This window comes from Ostrinia furnacalis, unplaced genomic scaffold (assembly GCF_004193835.3).
Source record: "Ostrinia furnacalis isolate ACB-3 unplaced genomic scaffold, ASM419383v2 OfSCF0154, whole genome shotgun sequence".
Classification (NCBI taxonomy): domain Eukaryota; kingdom Metazoa; phylum Arthropoda; class Insecta; order Lepidoptera; family Crambidae; genus Ostrinia; species Ostrinia furnacalis.
Genome location: NW_021130393.1, coordinates 191,039 through 206,009, shown reverse-complemented (window position 1 = coordinate 206,009; position 14,971 = coordinate 191,039). Strand labels below are relative to the sequence as shown.

At 36.3% G+C, this 14,971-nt stretch overlaps 1 protein-coding gene across 2 annotated transcripts in view; it reads left to right on the top strand.

The window, feature by feature from the left end:
* The first annotated feature begins 4,071 nt into the window (after window positions 1–4,071).
* LOC114352881 (protein eva-1) overlaps window positions 4,072–14,971 on the top strand; it is a 36,310-nt gene continuing 25,410 nt past the window's right edge. For both annotated transcript variants that reach the window (XM_028304644.1, XM_028304636.1), the window contains exon 1: window positions 4,072–4,456. In XM_028304644.1, coding sequence (XP_028160445.1) covers window positions 4,372–4,456 — 85 coding nt within the window. In that variant the 5' untranslated portion in view covers window positions 4,072–4,371. The remainder of the gene's footprint in view (window positions 4,457–14,971) is intronic.

Sequence of the window (14,971 nt, the reverse complement as noted above, 5' to 3'; positions counted from 1 at the left end):
ACAAAGACATGGTCTCCAAAGATTTTAGTTGCTGTAGTCGGAAAGGTGTCCCATTACTACCATAATAATTTTACCGACATCATCATCAACAGCCCTTTACAGTCCACTGCTGGACTATGAGCCTCCTCCACGATAGTGGAGGGTTTTGCTATAATCCCCACGCTTGGCAGGCGGGTTGGAGATCGCAGTTTAAAAGATGGATGTTTTTCAGAGAGCGCTGCTGCCCGTTCTCTGTTTGATGTGTAGTCCCTAAGTCGCCTCTTACGACATCACCCGTGCGGGAAGAGCAGGGGTTGGTGACAAATGTATTCTACTCTGCCGTCACCACACGGCTAATAACATGCTATGTTTACCGATATAATAACATGCTATAGATAATATTTATTATTGAAAAAGAAATATAAAAGCTCTCAGGGCCGCATTCCGAGTTGTCTTTTATGGTTATGTGAGTACAACAGAAAGTCAAGTTAAAAATTTGTGGTAACTTACGTAGTTACGTAGAGCGAGAAGCGTTAGGGATAAAAAAGGTAGGTTGATGAAAGGTAAGATGTGCGCCGTGATAACTTTTATCGACGTCAAAATGTATGGGGAAATTCGACAAAATGGCGTGACAACTGCTTATCGCGGCGCGCATCTTAGGCCTACTGGTGAAGGTCGCGGGTGGTGCCTGGATGCAGGCGGAGCAGGACCGGTCTTAGTGAAAATCCTTGGGGGAGGCCTTTCTCCAGCAGTGGACGTCATTTGTCTGTAACAAACGAACGTAGTTGTAATAGGTGTGATTATTTAACGTTTCAAGAAAAGCTGGGAGAAGACATACTTGTTACGTTGAATATCACTGGAATGTATCCAAGAAGAAGTTTTAGATGCAACAAAATATAAAAAGCCTTTAACAAAAAATAAACCGCTGAGATATACAAACAGGTCGCATTTACCTATTATATCACTTTTATCAAAAAAACATTTGGACTCTTTTTGTTTAAACTTTTTATAGAGTCTCAAAGATTATTTTGTGATAAGATTCCTAGCTTAAGACCTATTGGGTACCAGTTAGAGATCTTGATTGCCTGGCAAAATACAAATTAATGGGTAAGTGATATTCTCTTCCAGGAAAGTCCACTTTGTAGCACTAGTGTTTGTTTCACGCCCAAGGCAGCTCAGTGCAGTAACTAAACTGAACAAGCTATTTCTAATGTCTGCTTTGTTCTGCAGGATATGTGCTAGCAGACAAACTATGTACGTTCTTCGACTTTTCGTGTTTTTTTAAATTACAATCATAATAATAATCATAATCATTTATTGCAATTAAACATGGTATTATAAAGATGTTAGGTACAGACAGTGAGAACGATACATGATTAGCTAAAATTATTAGCATACAAAAATTAAATTAGAAACACCACGATATTAGCGACGATTCTAAAGAAGAATAAAACTACAGCAAGTCAAAGAACTCTTTTAAATCGTAAAGTGTCAGTGATAGCAACCATTTACTCAAATTTTTCTTGAAATTACAAATCCTCAACATATTGTCCCGTCAAGCGTTGTAAATGACCCACCAGGCACTTGAAGTAAGATCTGAGGTATCGTTCATAAAAAAATTCAGTGGCCTATAAAATGGAATTTCATTGATGAAGGGTTATGTTACTTATTTTATTTCATGACTCTTCTTATTTTTGGCATTTGTTTGCAGCTGTCACATAATTGTGCGCATACGCAGGTTGGCGTGGCATATTCACTATTCAAGTAAATAATTCACAATACAGTCTCTATTCAAGGAACTCAGGCGGTTTACTCCTAAAAATAATTTCCACTCATCCATCTTTCTTAGAAATATAGGGTAAATAAGAGACACACTTAGCTGTATTGCAATATTGATATTGTATGTAAGTAGAGTCCCAGTTACGGAAAGAAACGAAAATCGAATGGGATGTAGTCTTTGGATGTGAACAATATGGAAAAATTGTACTCGATCTACCATTGGATAACTTCGAATATGTAGAAATACAAAAAGTTATCGCACGTCCTATCAGTTTGGGTTTTATTCCGGAAAAAAAGGTAACAAATGAGGGTACAATATTTTCTTTTTCTAAATGCGTATGCTACATAAAGTTAATATTCCTTCTGAATAGAGCAACAACCACGAGCTGTCAAACGAAACCGATTTTGGATGACACTGAATGTCGTTTGTGTGTCATTGGTCAGGATTATTTCACTGTTTTGTACCAATAATCAATCACCGAACCAGTCCCACGTTCCTGAAGCACCATTTCTCATAAACATCCACCATTTCAATCACTCAATGAGTGCTAACATACTGTCAAATAGTTGCAAAAAACGGTTCTGTTTAACATGACGGTGATTGACGCGACGGCATTATCTCTTTTTATCACACAGTGTTAGTTGCTGCTAGTGACATCTCGTTCGCTTAGTTCTTTGTTGCTCTATTTCGCTAGGTATATTAACTTTATGGTGTGCTATGGAATATACATAGACACACAACCTACACCGGATCAAATTTTCACGTCATTAATTTTAATGCGCTTTGCTGCGGCGTAAATATGCATAATATTCGTGCAGTTTCCAATTAAGGGTGGATTTTTTTGTCATTACTGATGGTTACAGGTAACTGCTAAAATTCAACATTTTACTCCATAATGCCATATATGAGTTTGATACTTTTCGAGCGTACAAAAACTAAAGTAGTCGATATTTAATAAGTAGGTACCTAAATATTAAAACTTCTGCAATTAAATATGTACATACAAAATTAATAAAATTCGTGTCCTTAACGATCGCAATTTCAAATATCAGCGATTCTAAAGTAATATTAGCCTTAATGCTATCTTCTGAGGTGTTATCTTTGATGAGTCTCGATTATCCGTAGGCAAATTTGTTTAATTGAATGTAATTAATACGCATTTCACAGGAAGTAAAATACAAAAACTTACTCATTTCAACAATATTGACGCTTCAAATGGCGTGTTCTCGGAAGATGAAGAGAAATTTTCATTTAGTCCTCTGTTGTACTCATCCATTCCGAATTAAGAATCGAACAATGGATAGAAAGCGGAATTAATTAATCATAATAAATTATATGGACTGATCAAAAGATTTAATTAAAAGTCGATTTTGGTATATTTATGTATAAGAATTCTTATATTTCAATTAAGGGCAAGTTTCAGTTCTGACCAAAAGTATTCGTAAATGTTAGACATAAGTTACGCATGTCGGAAAACTGTGTAAAACTTGCGACCAACTTGATAAAGTTTGGTACGCAATATGTCAACATCAAATAATTTCATAAGAAAACCCTGTGTCCGGGTTTTGCCTCTCTTTGAACGTAGTTTAACTCTGTAATAACTATTCGGACTCACTATAAATTCGAGTTTCCAATACAGAAATGAAACGTTCCAGTTCTTTACATTTTTTCTTGCCCGCCGTCTTATCGCGTTGAAAAACCAGTTTCCAGTGGAAAATGGATTTTATTAATTTCAACCTAGTTCGAAAATGTAAACAGTGAGGCAGGGCATTAAAAAATAAATATGCAACAACCGTGCTTTCCTCGATATGAATGTTTAAAGTGCTTTCAATTCTCGCCGGAACCGTTTCTTATTTAACATTGTTTTTTAATGGCAACACTAGTTTTTAATGAGTATTTTTAAGCGATTGTGATTGCATTGGTGCTATCAGAGTTATCGATTTTAATGAATACAGACACATGCTGTGAATGTGAAATATTTATAGTTGTAAATAAGATAAGAGATAATTATGTAGCTGCGTAACTTTTTTGCCGTTTTAGATATTACAACTCTCTAACAGCCCATTTATGAAATATTTGATGCAAGAAGCAGATAACGCTCGGATAAAGCTTAAAACTTTCGCGCTAAAAGTAAGTTATTATTACTTCCAACTCACTTTATTCCAGTTAAAACACAAACTGAAGTTTAATATCTTCGAAATCGATACACATTTTTAATTATACCCCGACGAAACTCCGTAATTTCTCTCCGGGGAAAAAAGAAGGGGGTTTTCATTGAAACGTCAAGCTAAATTGATGGGCTCGCCCTCAGTCGTGACCAATAGTCGTATGGCGTTGTGCCGTCGGGTCGCGTCAGTCGAACGTCCGGAGTCATTGTGGCCACACGCCCTGCTGCCAACATAACGGAACTGAATGTTGTTGTCACGTGGCAAACGTCACATGCGGCGGGAAAGTTTTGGCAGCCGCGTGCGTTTCCGAACGCAATCAAACTTTTTCGGCGGCGTGTTTTTTACCGGCCAGTGCTGAACTTTTTATTGAAATGACTCGGATTAAAGTCTTTTTTGTGTAGTTTCGCAGTGTTTTTGGGGACTTTTTTTAATAACGTGGTCATTATGAACGTGTGTGGGGTAATCGCGCTCGGCTTCGGCTTCCTGCTGGTTTTCCCGAGCCCTTCCTGCTCTAACTCTGATAATATGGGTCTGTACGATTTATTGCAAACATAATTACAAGCGGTTCCGTCGACTGGCGGCTAATGGCGTTAAGTTAATAACGTTAGCGACAACGAGGGCCGCGGCGACGAATATATTCAGTGTGGTATCAGTAATTAATTAATGAGATGTCTTTCGCGCAATATGACAGCGCTTTGATGCCTTTAATGTCGACATGTCCTAGTTTCATTAGAGTTGATGCACTTTGATTAATTATTTTGACAACGATAAGTATTTGGGGTTATGAAAGACCGATTAATTACTTATTGTTAAGATACTTATTCAAATTTATTGTTTCCTTCAGTTTTAGTACTTTTTATAGCTTAATTAAGTAATTTTGTTAATGACTAAGTTAATATTAAAACTTTTTTATACTTTGTTCTTGTATGATACGTTTAACTAGTTTAGTACACCATTTTATTAGTGTTAAGCTTTTTTTATCTCTCAAACACTAGACTCAACTTTTTTTTTTCTCTCCTTAATAACGAGCGCATGATAAAAATAAATTTTGAATATTTTCGGCGCATGCGTTTCATTTTTTGGTTGGATGCCAACTTTTTTGGTTGTTGAAACTAATTGAATTTAGATTTTGGCGGGCACGATAGGCTATGCAGTGTGCATGTCTGTTACGTACGAGTAGTTGGTTATAGCTCATTAAGTTTAACACTATCATTATTTATAGTTTAGTTCTCTTTCTTATTCATAAAGCATAAATTAGTGTTAAAATAACAGCGTTTCTCATAATTAGTGAAGGATTTGTTTTTAACTTTTTGTAAAATAATCATTTTGGTATTGATTAAAAGCATTAAACGGGGTTGATGAAACAGTGATAGAACATTGTATTGCTTTGTTATAAAAGATTATAGGTCGATAAAAATTCGCAAAATTATCGCAAAATACATAAGTCGACATATTACTATACTTCAGTTGCAAAATCACACTTATTGCAACAACATAAGAATGCCACACTGTTCCTGTTGGTACGCCGTCTGCACTTCGTTCCAAGAATATGTTTTTGATGGATTTACATGTAAAACTGTAGCCAATTAACCCGTGACATCTTTATCGACGCTCCATACGTCATAGGGTATTAGTTCAGCCCGATAACCGGCACTAAGCTGACCGTAACTGACACTAGATATCCAACCTGATTTGTATGTAATTTAGGCATCAATTAACTATAGTTTGAATAACTATACCTACCTACATAAAAATATAAAAAGTAAAGTAAAAGTTAAACAGAAATATTTTTATAAAAAGATGTTAAAATTTATAAAAAAAGAAAATAAAGAAAAAAGAAGTATTAAAGTAGAGTTGGTGTATCTTCACCCATGGAGAGGATAAAATAAGTGAAAAATTGTTTGTTTAGTTAGTTTTAAATATTTACTTATTTATAGTTTAGTTAACTATTTAAATTGTTTAACAAACTTATTTAATTTAATTGACACACTATTTTTATTCTCTAAAATGTTTCAAAAACAAACATCGTCCACCACAAAATAAAATATTTCACACTATACTAATTGCGGGATGAAATTACCGATTGGCCGATATAAAAATGTGATTATATCGGCCACGTCAGTGACGAAAAAAGCTTTAAGAGCGCTTTCACATCAGCCACATCAGGTCGTTAGTAGCGCGACAGCAGCGCGGCAGCGGCGTTTTTGTAATGTGAAGGCATGCATCCGCTGTCACATAGTATAACATTTTCGACAGCGCGTCTGTCGCGCGTTTGTCGCGCTGCTAAATCGCCTAAATGTGAAAGCGCTCTAAAAGAGCTTTACCATTCGGCTACGACGACTCACGGCTGATTATTGTGTGGCTCCCTTCTAGACCACAGAACATTAAAAGATGTTGCTATGTCCTGTATTCTAAACGTTATAAAAGAAATTCATCACCTTGTAAATAATTAACAGTTAGCGAAAAGTACATCACACAAAGTAGATCCATGCGGACAAGTTTGTAACTCAATATCGCTACATGAATTTAATTTAAACTTATTATAAATTGTAAATCTATAGGTAATTGGACGTTTTTTAAGATATTTTTACATGTTTACGCTTGCCTTATCACCACTTCAGCACAACAAAACGGTTAGCGGTCTTACTAATTTGATAATATTTCACGAAATTGATGCAAAAGGTGGACCTCTTATCTTTGTTTTCTTGTAGATAATACGCAACGGTAATTCCAAAATACTTTTATCATTTATGTAATGTGCATATGCACATCCATATGGATTGAGTGATCCTTGCTTCAATCTTAACAAAAATCGAGGAAGTTTTACTTAAAATATGTTAAAACATTGCGATGAAGTTTAAAAATTTGTTAAATCTGAGATAAAAATGTTATGGTCAATAAATAGGAGCACTCATACCGCACGCTTTAAGAAAACGGTAATTATATTCTTAAAAATAACGCTCATGTGTCTTCACCCTTACTCGCCATCATAATAAGACGCTCTCGCAATACGGTTGAAGCTAATATTTAAAAGATATTTGGCATTACGAAATCCGACTGAGTAGACAAAGTGAATCAAATTAATTTGAAAGCTAACTTAATATCTTTAAGTAATGCTACTGGATAAGGGAAACCTGTGGCCGGCTTTATCTGTTGGCTTGGCAAAATTATACGCAAATCATAGCAATTTTACCCGAAATAATATTAATATCGAAATTCTTTGGGGAGGATTCACCCTTTCTTGGTATACCGCTGAAATGATGCGTCTTAGAAAAGGGTAGAAAATCAAAACAAAATATCAGAAACAATTTTTACGTCTTGGCCTATACCAACAAGATTAACCCTCCAAAGTTATTATGTATCTTTTTCACGATAGTCACTTATCATTCAGACCCAACCGTTTACGAAGATGAGAATAGTACCATCGACATATGAAAGTTTTGTAGCAAAATGGTACACAAGATGCCACATTCTCATGATATGTCCTTTAGTCATCAAAATTGATTGGCAACTCTGTTTATAGAATAGTCCCGTAGCTCTGCTTCCTCACTGTGACAGTGTGTCTCAGAATCTATAGCAATCGCAATCGCTATCACTTTGATACACACTGTACGCCTTTGCGGTCCCTGTGACGACTTTGAACCAGTGATGGATGGACAGAATTACCATGTTAAAACCGACCTTACTGCTATTAATTGGGCCGTAAACTGACAGACATACAATCCAATCAGAAATCAAATTACAATCCGACACAAAGAAGTAAAGACGAAGCAAAATATTAACCTAATTGAAAGTTAAATAGCCAATTTCAGTAATAAAAAGATATTAAATCATCTAAGTGCTTACTCGAAAGTTAAATTAAGCCAGTCGTACTTGCTCTTTGTTTATTGACAGCTAAATCAGTTTTATCCTCCGTAAACAACCGGCACACGGACTAAGCGGTCGGTTTTTATTGTCTGGTACTTTATTAACATAATAGAAGAAAAGTTTAATTAAGTTTGGCCAACTTCATCGCTAGCAAAGTAAATCTAGGGGTGGGTTAACGAAACTTTAACTCCCCGTTAAGATGTAATGAATTGGAATAGTTTACGAATATTTAGGTGGCCAGTTAATGTATATTATTATGTTTTAACGAGACTCCGGGAATATTGCGGCCAATGTTTGCTGAGGGTCTAATTTGGTACAAGATGGTGGAGATTTTGTTGCCAATTTAACGCAAGTGACTTACAAAATAATTATGTTAGTGCGTACATAGATTCATACTTGACTCTTGGGTCCAAACATGGTCCAAATATACTTAATGAAAGATATGTAGTCATAATAAAAAACACTACTGTAAAATGTTGTTATTAAAACATGCATTTAATATTGAATTTCGAATTTAGTCATAATACAAATAATTTGTAGCCTCTATATACCTCTATTCAACCCACAAGGTGGACCGACGACCTCATAAAGGTAGCGTTGGATGCAGGCCGCAACCAACCGGCCATTGTGGAAATCATTGGGGGAGGCCTATGTTCAACACCACTGTCGAACATAGGCCTCCCCACGCCATAGCCATAGGACGTCCACACGTCCTATGGCTGAAATGATGATGATGATGATGATGATATCTATTTAGTTCGATCACAGATGTTACTTAAAATACTTAACACACGTTTACTGCCCAATAACTTATAATAAACGCAGCGAGATGTAAATTAGGTCACTGGCCCATGAAACTGCATTGAATTAATTATAATAAATTAATTGCGATTGCTCATATTTTGTCGTTGTACAGATGTTGGTCTATATTTTAAAAGGAACTTTTAAATTAACGTACTTTATTGACCATTTATGATAATTTTGTTTTTATCTTAGGTCAAGCGTAAGGTAATCTAATACACTTGTGTGAAACACAGTGTATGAATATTTTTACATACTTGAGTTTATTGGAAAATTTAACTGTTATTAACGAATCATTTTGGGGAAATGGACGTCATTGGTTAATCTAGGTCACAGTGCACGGATACAGGCACTAATATGTTTAATAAAATATCGATTTAAACTCCCATACCGACCCCACTTCTATGCATTATGTTAATTTAATTACAGTTTATGAATTAACATACCATTTAACGTACCAGTTTCATTCTTCTCACGTTCGCTGCATTTGGTACGCGAGCGCATCGCCACTCAATCGCGGCGTTGATATAAAGCAAGGTTTCCCAACTTATTTTGTCTACTGCCCACTTAGAGAATAAATTCTTTTTTAGCGCCCCCATTTGTAGTCAAGAGCTCAGTTGGTGTCTACTAAAACTTCAACCACACCAACGCGTGCAGATCGCCATCGGCGGCGCGATCACGGCGCGATCAAAGGCCAATGACAGATCGCGTGAACTGTCATAGGTCGCACGACCTGTCATTTGCCTTTGATCGCGCTGGCAATGGCGATCTGCACGCATTGGTATGGTTGAAGCCTAAGAGTCTTTCTAGTAGATAAAATTACAAATCCCCAAGTCACACGCTACACAACGCCCCGATTTTTTTTCTACTTTCCCTAAGGGGGCGTTATTGCCCACTTTGGGAAAGGCTGATATAGAGGCACCTCGCTTCCCTTAATGTTGGCTTTTAGCTTTTTCCCCTCTCTGTTTTAGTAACAAAACGGAACGAAACTAGGCAACCTGAAACTCACTGAGGATAATGCTCAAGTTCTAATTAAAGCAACAAGAAACTTTGTGCATTTCATCCTCTAAAAATCTTCCAAGCTACTAGTTTGATCCCAACCTGGACTTGAGAGAGCGGTAGATCTAAGATTTATGTCTCAGCCGGGATTAATTCCCACTTATTTATGTTTGTACTAAGGTATTGGCTGATTTCTTGTAGCAGCTAGACCAATTTAGATTTAATCACACGATAATCTAAATATAAAAATTAACTCAAAGGTGACTGACTGAATGACTGACCGACATAGTGATCTATCAACGCACAGCCAAAACCACTGGACGGATCGGGCTGAAATTTGGCATGCATGGTTGATGTTATGACGCTAAGAAAGGATTTTACGAAACTCTACCCCAGGGGGTAAAACGGGATCCACGCGTACGAAGTCGCGGGCGGCCGCTAGTTCTGTTCATAAAATCCAAACCATAGTAGGTTTTGACTGACCCCAAAAAATACTAATTACCTAATTTAAGTAAAAACAAAATAACATAAAAAACGGTATTACATTCATATTACACGAGGGTGTGACCCTCAGAAACAAGAGAAAGTACAGTGAACTCTACATTTTCACAATAAAAACTTTCTCATAACTTGGATTCCAATTAATTATCTTGCTGGGAAAACTTGCTCTAAAGGCTGATTTACACGTGTTAAGTAATTAAGTAGGTTAGTTGGATTTTTAGACTGTAGGCAAGGATTTGATATTTGACAAAACTATTAGTAGTTTATTTTGTATTATTAGGGGACAGAGAGATTTGACAAAATGTGTTACAGGTACATCTTATATCTGTACAACCAGCACCGTGATCCACGAAAAAACAAACCATTGCTAAGAGGTAACAGCTAATTTAATTGTAATTGTTTAAATTAGGTGTTTATAGTTAAAACGTAACGTAAAGTTTAGGATTACCTTATTCCCTTATCCTTCAACCACACCAACGCGCGCAGATCGCCATAGCCGGCACGAACACGGCGCGATCATAGGGAAATGACAGGTCGCGTGAACTGTCATGGGTCGCGCGACCTGTCATTTGCCATTGATCGCGCCGGCGATGGCGATTTGCACGCGTTGGTGTGGTTGAAACTTTATCCGGTACGGACAACGTTGTAGGTTAAAAAAATACACGTAACATATACGCGCTTTTCCACTCTTTTGTGCCGGTAGACGGTGCGACATAATGACACTACGGTCCGTTGCTTTTAACAAAGTGTCGTGATACACGGCACTTCAAGCTAAACGCTGTGAGATCTTATGCAGTTGTGATAGGGGCGAATCTATACTTATAATAAATCTGTAGAGAGGTTAATTCTGTACGTAAAATATATTTTCAAAATAACTATCAGGGGGCGATTAGTGATCGATACTGATGCCAAAAATGCAATCAGTAAAATTTTTGTCTGTCTGTCCGTCTGTATGTTCCTTATAGAAACAAAAACTACTCGACGGATTTTAACGAAACTTGGTACAATTATTTTTCATACTCCTGGGCAGGTTATAGTCTACTTAGGAATTCCCACGGGAACAGGAATTAGCGGGAAAATCCTTTTGTATGAAAAATCTAAACCGCTTAAGTTAGACGCTTGAAATTTGGCATGCAGGTACCTTAGTAAACTTAAAGCTTAGTTACAACAAGGAATTCCCGAAATTCCCACGGAAACGGGAATTAGCGGGAAAATCCTTTTGTATGAAAAATCTAAACCGCTTAAGTTAGAAGCTTGAAATTTGGCATGCAGGTACCTTGGTAAACTAAAAGCTTAGTTATAACAGGATATTGCAAAATTCCCATGGGAACGGGAGTTAGCGGGGAAAAACATTTGTATGAAAAATCTAAACCGCGTAGGTATGATAGATGAAGGGGGTAAAACGGGATCCACGCGTACGAAGTCGCGGGCGGTCGCTAGTTTGTAATAAAAATGTTAAGTCTGATATGCTGTCGTCTGTACAATATGGGACCTGTTACACCTATCAACTAGTTGCAACTTGCGAAACGCAGAGCCGTGAAATCCATTAAAAATAAAACTTTTCACTGCGTTTGTCTTGTATAATTATTGCTCTGACAACTATAGATATATTTTGATATAAAAAAAATTGCCAATTAGGTATTTCCCTAATTAATAAAAACAAAACAGTGCTTGCACTAAGCATGATCCTTAATACATCTTCTATTGCTAAGCAGTGAGTATTCTGTGTGATTGATTATATAAATTGCATTAATTATTAATGTTTATAACGTCTTATTACGAGGCAGGCATTTAATCTTAATCTTTGCTGCATTATGACAAACTGCATGCTAGTTAATGTACAATGTATTTTCGTTAGATGATAATCTCATTATCCCGAAGCGCCAGCTTTTCATCTATAAGCAAGATTTAAAGTTTTCGTGCTCATAATCCTACTTATGGATTTTACTTTAAGTAAGTAGGTTATATTATGTATAGGAGTATCACATATACGGACTTATTAACGTGAAAGCCGGTTGCAAAATGCGGTTTTTTGCATTTAATTATTGCAATTAGGAAAGGAGTATTAGAGTGCACGCATGCGTTTATTACAGGACTGCCAGTAATGTGGTCTGCTGTCTATGACCTATATTTGTACTATATTAAAAGTGCCTACTTAAATCAATCAAAAAAACCTACTTAAACATTATTTACGCAAAAGTTAATGGATAAATAAATGTTTAAGGGATCGGGTTTGTTCAACCGGCCAAGAATTTCACGTGTCCGTGGCCAAAAAGTACCCGAATATCATAATATTTTAGTAACAAATATTTTTATCTAATAGTATAATTTTGGTTCTAGTTGTACCACAGAGATAGTTAAAATACCGTGAAAATATCGCTTTTTGCGAGCTGTCATCGCCTTTCGCCCGCTGTCAATCGTGAGGCGAGGCGATTATGGTACGGTGCGGATAAGTGTGCGTTGAAGTATGGATACAACGAATATTGACCGCCTCGAGTTGATACCGTTGCGATCCCTTTCCGGGTTGATAAAATGTGCTACGGCCTTTAATCCTCATTCACTTAAAAAGTTCAATTTATAAATAGTAAGCTACATAATACTATTGAAACCTACGCGTACTAAGTACCTAGCGGGAAATCCTAGTACCTTTAACCCTTTGGCTCGTAGCTCGTAGCAACCGGCTCGTAGTGAGTGCTACGGTTGCTACGGTCAAATTAAGATTCCGTAGCCGTCTCCATTTAACAAAGTAGGGTGCGTAGTTTCTCGCTTGTTTAGTACTTTGTGCAATGAATTGAAAATGTTATGATTTTTTTGTTTTGTTTCTAACAAAAACTAAGTTTGTTTTGAGTTGAATAACTATTTAAATATTTTAAAGTGGTAAACTTTAAACGGGATATAATTATCATGTAAAGATATACAAAGTGCTAATGGATACTTCAAATATTTAAGCCAATTACTTATGGTAAACATTGGATTACTAAGAACACAAGCGTCAACATGAAACAATATCTAAACCTTTAAAAGAAAGTTTTCAAAACACAGAATAGCTTGTTCAACCCCATCAATTGTTAATACTTATTAATATTTGAGTCACATCGCAGTGACGTCGGCCATTTGTCCCCAACATTATTAACATTTAAATCCTCTTAAGTTGCACCCTATACATTACGGTGTTGTTGGGTCTAACCCGACACAAAGAAGCAGGCCAAATAGATGAGCCAGTTCATGGAGATATTCCTTGAAGCGCATGCATTTTGAGCCGCACATAACGAAGAGCACTATTTTAAGGCGCACCTTAACTATTACTCGAAGCGCACCTTTGTTATGTTGTCTTAGTACTTTTTATTCATCTTTGTAAATATAAAGTTCAAAATATTTCATTAGTAAATATAGGTAACGTGCGCTATGAATAGGGGAGACCGAGGTGATTTATAACAGAAGGGAGTTGTGACATTTTAGATTTTTGGAAACCTAGTAACAACAGCGAACTCGCAATAGCGTGCATTTGTTAGCTCAAGATTTAACTAAAAACGAGCTCGCTTGTAGTTAATAAGTTACAAACAATCGACAATGTCACATTTCTCCTCTGTTACAACTCACCTCGGTCTCCCCTATTTCTCGAAGCACACGTTACCTATGTTTGCTAATATAATAATGTTGAATTTCATGTCCACAAAGATTAATAAAAAGTACCAGGGCAACATAACAAAGGTGCGCTTCGAGGAATAAGGATAACGTCTCAGTTCAAGCCGTTTGCACTGCGTTCTGCGTTCAACTCGGCTGTTATTGGTGAACCGACCGTGAAGACCTGTCAGTGACACTCTATCGAGAGGTTGTCGTGACTCGAGTTGCTTGGTTTAAATGTTACGTGAATTGAGAAGTATGAATGACTAAAACTTTTATTTTGAAAAAAGCTCCTGCAAACTATTCATATCCGAGCACTTATCTTGATATTTATATGCCGAATATTAACTGTTCCAAAACTTCACACAATCATTTGTGATGTGATAAATTTTACTGCCTCTACAAATTGTACAAATGAATAACAAACTTGTAGACTGCGTCAGGTAGGAATTAAACTCACTACTTTTGCTTGACCAAAATTTGTTTGAGATGCATCTTAAATACAAATCTCCTAAAACATAGATACCTACACTTATTAGTTTTATTTTCAAGTAAGCAGTTTCCCCTTAAAATCTAATCTCTGATTTTATAAAAAAAAACATTGTCTTGCAGGAAGAATAGCACTTCCATATGTAATTACCAGGCTGATATGTTTGTCCAGGAACTTTGTTACGACACGAAAAGGGCTCTATTCGCGTTTGTCACGTTTTTAATTAATATATGAGAGGCCTAGCCTCGGCCACGCTCGTGTTTGCGTGAAATCATCAATTAACCGAGGGATTCATTTAAAAGGAGATTGGATTATACATGACAATGCAAAGATACATAATTTAGGCCTTGTTTTGTCATGGATAGAACCTTTAACAGAAGTTAGGATTGCTTTAAAATTATTCGTTAATTGAATGCTAGTTTTAGTTATTATTTTGTTGATTTAAAGATGAAAAGTAACTATTCTAATAATTTTTTGAGTGATTGAAGGCATTTACTTATTTGCAATTGAGTTTTCATAAAATGTATGTACATATCTACGAGTATCGGCCACAGTGTTAACTACTCATTTCCATTTTTGCTCTCACTCTAATTAAATGGTGATTCTCTGCGATAGAACGAGACGACTTGATCGGAAATGGGTAGTTAACAATGTGGCCAATAGTTCCTACTAAGAAACAAAGTCAAAGTTGAAATTTATTTATTTGCATTGACTATTTGAATAGTACTTACAAATCATTAAATATTTTGCTCTTATAAAACT